Genomic DNA, 7712 nt, shown 5'->3' with positions numbered 1-7712 from the left:
TAAATTCTAAACATATAGATTAAAATGTTTAAATATGATTTTTTTTTAAAGATGAAATTCTAAAATTTATTATTCACTTAATAAATCTCCAATTTGACATATATAGTAAATAATGTTTAACTCGTATATATTAATAGTTCTGTATTCTTTCGACTAGGCAGCTGCTAATAAACGAATTTAAATGATGGTTATCGAAACGAATGCCATTATATCTGAAGGAATCAAAAATATACGTGAGATTTCAAAAGAAATTGTACGTCTTTTGAAATTTGTTTGATTATTTCGTTCATGAACACCGAAACAGAACTTATCGTAGATCTCGAGAATCGTGGTGAGTTATTGTAATCGCGTAATCATGCTGTGGTATGTTGACCAAACGGATCGGAAGTGATTTATCCGATAATCTCATCTTGTTAATTCGCAAATCTTGATTTTTCAAGTTTCCGTCTGGTACTTTGACTTTCATACGATTTGCATCTACATCTGCTCGGTTCTCGTATACTAAGCTCTGCGAGTAATATTAATGCAAAAGTTTCTAAAGTCGTCATGGAACAGCTGCTTTATTTTAAGTACGTTTCGAGTGTTTAACATAAAGTTCAGTAGAAATGTTGATCTTTGATTTTTGAAAAATTTGCTGTCTAATATTATTTTCTATAATATTTGATTTTATTCAATAAGTCACGACTAGTGTCTTTGAAAAATCACGGTAACATTTTATTTTAGCAGCTTTGGCAGGTAAAACTAAAATAAATCATAAGTTGCGAAAAAGATGAAATACAGAGTTTGTAGCTGTCAAATTTTTGAGAGTAAAACTCTATATTTCTCTATGTAGTGTCGTAAAAATGTATCCGATTTATTAAGGTTGTCTCTCGAAACAGGCAATAACTGATTTTGTCAACAAAGTAAAGGTTCTTTCTTAGAGATTTTCTCCATACTTTATGGACCGTAGACTCTTTGTTCCATAATGCGTACGTTCGGTTATTTAAAATGTTTCAAAAATTATAGTATTTGCCATTCTTCTATAGAAAAATTTTGTAGTTTTATATTTTTATTGGTAGGATTTTAGCGCATGCCTAAGCGTGCCAACAATTACTCCGAAGCTTTCTCTATGTTTCTCTATGTATTCAATATTTTATTGTCAATGTCGTTTTAAACAATGGTACGCATATATATTAACGAATATTTAAACATGTCATTGTTATAAACAATGCAAACTATTTAAAAAAAAATTTTATTTTTATTTATATACATATATTTTGAAAGGAGGACAAAGCTTGCGTGCATGTAAAGGAAGAAACGTATTATCGCTCCGGATATACACGATGTCCTCTCTTCTAGCTGTGTATTTTTTCGTTCAAACAAATGTTTAAACGTTGTAAGAGAATTCCCACAGGAGACCCTTTTTTGTCTCGCGTGCATTCGTGCACATTGCGTTGGATCGCATTGCGCACGCCGGCCACACTTATGACGCGCGCACACTCACGTATACATTGTTACGAGGGGCCAGCGTGTGTGTGCCCTTCTCTATCAGATGATTTTCTATTGCGTGCCTTTACGCTTTGCCGCTCCTATACCTTATGCGTGCTGTCTCTCTCTTTCTTTCTCTTTCTCTCTCTCTCCCTCCCTCCCTCCCACTCTTTCTCTCTGATTTCATTTCTTTTTAATAAATTTAATTTAAAAATAAATATAATCTAAGTTTCTTGTTTCATTTATTTGCATAACTCAATTAAAGATTAATTTTAAATTATACAAAAAATCTAAATATTTTTTGAGGAGATCAGAACGTCTTTGTAATGTTTTGTATGATTCAATTAAAAATCAGCGTTAAAAGTTTTTTTTTTCGAAAGTTAGTAATCTTGTCTTAAAGATGTATTTTACTATTTAAATAAATAAAAGAAATTATAGTAGAACTCAATACGATGAATTGAGTATATCTCGAGGACGGCGTGAATTCCCACACATCAACAGGTCTCAGGAGGACCGAAAGTCTCCCCACCCTGAGGGTACCTTCTCCCCACTCCAGGAAACATCTCACCCCACTCCTTGAGTATGCGAGTGCATCGGCATGCGGTCTTCGAAATCGAAAACGTCAAACAGTTACCCTGAAATACCCTAAGCGGTACGTTGGTTCGCTTAGTTTATGTATTTTCTTATTTCTCTATTTGTAAGAAAACTTGGAGAGTTAATTTATTAGAATGTGAAAATATTTCTCTCCTTCAAAATGTTGAAGAATAATTTTTTGTGATGTGTGAGTGCTCTCTGGATTTTCCATTATATTCGAGAATTAGTGCAACAACATACGTGTTGCACTCTACTCGAACACGCATGCAAAATAGTCAATTGAAATAGTGTTTGTTGAAAATAAGTTACACATTTTCTTCCCAAATGGTGGATTACAATAGTTACAAAATGTCAGCGAGCGAGGAGGATTTTGAGCAACAAGCTCACCCAGGAATGACCAAAGCTGAACTCAGAAGGGTATATATGTATTTTTACATCCATTTTCTCCTTTTTTTTTAATTTTATTTCTTTTTCATTAATCTTCGATGTCTAAACTAGAACTTTATTTATCACTTTTATAAACGAACAAAGAGAGAAATTAATTTCTAGAGAAATTAATTGTTGCGAATAATCCTTGAAGAAAAAATGCATTTTCTCGAATCGTTTTCTTTTCCAATTTATTCTTTCTATACTACAAAATTTAGGCGGGAAACGTGTTTACAACGCGATCGATATAAAATTTTCTCTGTTCGATTAATAATTGTTAAAAAAAAAAATATCATTATCAAGTAAAGCGTATGTTAAATTTCAGAATAATAAGCCGATTATGGAAAAACGGAGACGAGCTCGAATTAATCAATGTCTCGATGAATTGAAGAATCTCATACTCGAAGCATTGAAGAAAGATGTAAGTAGAATCATTAAGAAATATTTGTTTCTTTTGTAAAATCAACGAATATAATTTTGTAACGTCGATTCTCTGCCTTTGGCACTTGATATTTGGATGGCTTTAGTGAAACGAAACGAACGTAGAACTCGTAGTAAACGACTACATCAGCAAAGCGATCCAATGATAGCACGAGATTACTGCTCATCGTTGTACGTGTGACTCTCTCTCTCTCTCTTTTTCTCTGTCTTTCTCTCACTCTCGTTTCGCTTCGTCATAATCTACGTCGTTCATAAAAAATTAAGTTCCTAAGCATTAAAAGAGAAAAAAGAATAATAAGAAATAAAGAACACACGACCTTTTCTTTTTCAATTAGGTTCACACAAAACTTATAATTGATTCACATAATATATGTGGACATATATATTTCTATATAATTCGTCGTTCACTTCTAATTAACTTGATCAAGTCACAATCACGTATACGATCGTTATATACATAATAAGCTGAATCCACCCTCACTATTGTTGAAAGCTATTCGTATAATGGATTCGGAATAAGTGTTTGGTAAGACCTTTCGGAGAATCCTTCTTCATTTTTTTCTCTCTTTTTTTTTTTATGACGAACGCCCACAACGCCTTCCGTTTATAACTCTAGTACAGAACCACTCGTTCGAGTTGGTTTTGTCTTAAGATTTTACCTATTTAAGCGTGGGAATGAATGGTAGGAAGGACCCTTTACCACAGCAAACAAATTAGAAAAATTTGATCGTTCAAATATACCATCTTTGATTATAATAAAATATTCATGACATAAGAATAAAGAAAAAAAAATTTTTCTCTTAACTAAATATATAATTAATGGTCCATGCAATTTATTCATAATTATTTATTATACATAAGTATTATTATATCTCGTCGGTAGGGTTAAAGAAACAAAAAAGAGGAGATATCCCGTTGGCAACTTCCTCGATTTCGCGTAAAAGAAGGAAGATCCAGCACTCCTCCTCTTCGTCGCGTAACACGATCCTTCAAGATTGATTTCTCAGACAGGCTATGTAACAAGGCGAGACGCTCTCACCGTTCTCTCCTCTCTTTCGTCCAGATGACTTCCGCTACCTGCTTACCTCCGTTGTCTGTCCGTTCAACACACACTGTCTTTCTTTCTCTCTCTCTCTCTCTCTCTCTTTCTCTCTTTTTCTTTTTCTTTTTCTCTCGCTCACACACACACGTTTTCGTCCACACGAAACGCCCCCCGCGTTCGTGGGAACCACGAAATAATTATTACGAAGGGCAAAAAAAATCTCTCATCTCAGGTTCCAGCCTCCCTTTTGTTGACCGTATCATCTTTAAGGATCCACCTTCGGTTCTACGCGAAAAAAGGGGAAGAGACGAGCTGCTTTCTTCCCTCCTTTAGCAGGTGCATCTCGCTCCGGAAATCGAATTCGGAAAATTGGAATTTCTATTTTGAAAGCGTTAAATCGATTTCTCATATATTAACATTCGAATTTCCTATTAAAAGAATATACTTATATTATATATTTTCAACATCTGCGATTGTTGACGAACAAACAGATTTTTAGTTTTGTAACTGTAAGGTTTGTAACAATGAAAACTATGAATAGATTTATAGCAATGGGACGAAAGGATACAATAGAGTTTCGACTTAACGGTGTTAAAGGGCTTTTCGAAGAATATAACTAGCTCTCGAATGGTAGGGTTTCTAGCAGAATCCTAAGATATTCTTAAAGATATTCTTGAAATGTGTTCCCACGAGAAGAAGATCGATTTCATTCGATCCCAAAGATTTTCCCATACTTTTTCAGTGGTCGATCTGATTTGTTTATTTATTTTTTAATATGTACGGACGATTAATGGAGTATTTGCTCAATAATTATAAATAAAGACTTTTCAAGATCGTACAATAAATAATCACGATCATCGCTCCAGAATGCAGTTAATGGTTACGCACAATATTAGCAATATTGCAATTTAAAAATATAGCTGCATCTAAATCATATGCTTCAGGGCTTACAATGAAATAAGTTGTAGGCTACTAACGTTACAAGTCTCTCATTATGGTAATAACTTACGTAGACTCAATTACATGGGCGTTACCAGGTCATTGCTTTGATACATGATCGGTATTCACCTTTTATGTCTAAGAGCAATGCTCGAGGCAGAAATGTTTACTGTTCTCCAACTAAGAAGACATCCTATTTTCCACAAGCACATTTTGAACTTTCTCATCTTTCCATCAGTGGATAAGACAGATACCTTCTAGTACGACATAAAATTATTTCTTCTTCGTTACCAACCTACAGTAGTAAAGTTTACCTACAACCGGTCAAATACTATCGGTCGATAAAGATTAAAAAATCTTATCTTCTAGAAATTTGTTAAATAAAAAAAATTTATTTTTAAAAATCCAATTGATATAAAAATCTTTATTATTCATTACTCTAATGCAATGGTTTTTTCTGTTTCTATAGCCGACAAGACACTCGAAGCTCGAGAAAGCCGATATTCTTGAAATGACGGTGAAACACTTACAGACAGTACAGCGTCAACAATTGAGTACCGCAATTGCAACAGACCCAGCGGTACTAACGAAATTCCGTTCCGGATTTTCCGAATGTGCTACGGAAGTATCGCGGTACGTCAGCAACCTAGAGAACGTCGATCCTGCCGTGAAGCAGCGTCTACTCTCACACCTAAACAATTACGTTAGTAATCTCCAGCAAATAGGACCGTTCTATGGCCACTACGTGCCCTACATGCCGGAACGTCTCTATCCCGAGGTAAAGGTCGGCTACCATAGCGAAGTAGCCAATGGGGATGAGAATAATAACTCCAGCACCAGGATACAGATACCAAACGGCGTTCAGTTGATACCTAGCAGACTTCCAACAGGAGAGCTGGCTCTACTAGTCCCACAATCAGCAGCAATTTCTACAAACTTTTCTTTTTTCCCACATCCCTCGGAATCAATATCTAGAACGATAGCATCATCGGCCTTCTCATCGGTACATAGAATACATAGTCCTCTTGACAGCCCATCAACGTCCACCTCTAGCTACGGAGAGGAGAATCATCATTTGGAATGTTATCCTCAAATACATCAACAGCCGAAGTTCAAAATACCTGAACAAAGTTCTGGCAGTGGTAAAAGTTTTACCAGTTCGCCAGACACTCAAAAAGCTCAAATTACTTCTAGCAGCGATAGAAAATCTCCCTTATTATCGACGTCGTTCGACTTTAAATCGGAAGTAAATGGGAATCTTAAAAAAGAAGCGATTCACAATTTTCCCGAACAAATAGATTGCATAGCCTCGACGAGTTTACGACAACCTCTTTCAGTTATTACTGATAAGACTTATAATCGTCCATGTACATCGTTAAGCAATAAGGATATAAAAAGACATCCTTCGGATAGACTACTCATAATCCCTGAGAAGAAACAAAAGTTACAGGATGACGCTCCATCGTCATCTCTAACGTCGGACGATAAGAGAAATGAAAATAGTCATGATGTTTCCTCAGAGGATCGAACAACAAATGCATCAACAAGTTCCAATACAAATCGTTCTAATGCAAATTCCTCACAGGGTTTTTCTAACTCTGCTGGTCCATCCTCGTCGAATGGAGACATGTGGAGACCATGGTAATCGACCTCGTTAATTTGAAGGAGATTGAAACGAAATTTGATTTTTTTGTGATCTTCTTTTATAATCTTTTTTTTTTTAGAAAGCGTCATAAAAATCTTACGATATTATGAAATGCTTTAACGAAAATTAATGTTTTTCATTAATTGATAATTTCGTCTATCTTTATGTATTACGATCGTATTGATTAATTAAAATTTATGTTTTCTTTTCTTTATCATAAAATTCTTTTGTTTATAATACAAAAAAAAATGTTTATGTAGATTGTAATGATAATAAGAGAGAAGAATTGTCTTTAATTTGGTGCCAAAGGACAAGAAGTTGTAGTTTTTATTTCTTTTTTGTTCTGTTTAAAAAAAAAAAAAAGACACAAAGAAAAAAAAATACTTTCTATCAGAATCCTAATACTATTATAGATTTCATTAAATTGATAACCGAAGAACGTACGTACTTCCAAGCTTTAAATATCAATTAAATCTCGTATTAAGCTGCGCTTGTGTATAATTCTGTAAATAGTTGACAGTTTAATTTAATGTACTCCTTAATTTAGTATTAAAGATTGTGAGATTAGAAGAAGTCATGGTGTTTATCGTTATAAGCACGAATAGTATTAAGAGTTTGTGATAAATATTATAATATTGAAATAAACTATTTGTCAAAAGCAAAGTTTCTCGCATGCACAATGTTTATTAGCTCGTAAAGTGTTTATAAAATTAATGTCCTTAATATTTTTTTTTTTTAGCGTATAGATAATTTTCACGATGAAAGAGAGAGAGAGGGAATGAAAGAAAAAAAGGAAAGAGAGTTTCGCATCGGCTTTGTTGAAAAAGTTATCGGGCGGGAGACGCTTTACCCTTTTAAGGAGCATTAAACGCGCTCCGGTTCATAAGCTGGAACTTATTCCTTCTTTTTTTGCTGATAAAGGAGTAAAAAGGTACAGGCGAACGAGAATTTCAACCACCTGTTACACCGCAAAACTACCCCTCGTTCTCATCGACTCAATGCTTGAACTGATTTATCGACAGAAACCTCGGATACTCGCTACTTTCCTCTTATAAACGTTATTCAAGAAATTCAAGTCCGTGTTTATCGTCTAAAGAAATAGTTTATTTTATTATCTTTATCGTTTCAATGAGCACTTCATTGTTTTAAAAGAGAAGA

At 34.3% G+C, this 7712-nt stretch overlaps 1 protein-coding gene across 1 annotated transcript; it reads left to right on the top strand.

Annotated features, from left to right (window-relative positions):
* Positions 1-2086: 2086 nt before the first annotated feature.
* Positions 2087-7211, top strand: LOC127069633 (protein hairy-like). The gene is made up of 3 exons (XM_051006829.1): positions 2087-2478; positions 2813-2908; positions 5379-7211. Exons 1-3 carry the CDS (start codon positions 2386-2388, stop codon positions 6552-6554), a joined length of 1365 nt encoding a protein of 454 aa, XP_050862786.1. The 5' UTR covers positions 2087-2385; the 3' UTR covers positions 6555-7211.
* Positions 7212-7712: the final 501 nt, after the last annotated feature.

Source organism: Vespula vulgaris, chromosome 16, assembly GCF_905475345.1.
Source record: "Vespula vulgaris chromosome 16, iyVesVulg1.1, whole genome shotgun sequence".
NCBI lineage: Eukaryota > Metazoa > Arthropoda > Insecta > Hymenoptera > Vespidae > Vespula > Vespula vulgaris.
The sequence above is the reverse complement of the archived record's forward strand: the minus strand, read 5'-3'. Positions and strand labels throughout refer to the sequence as shown.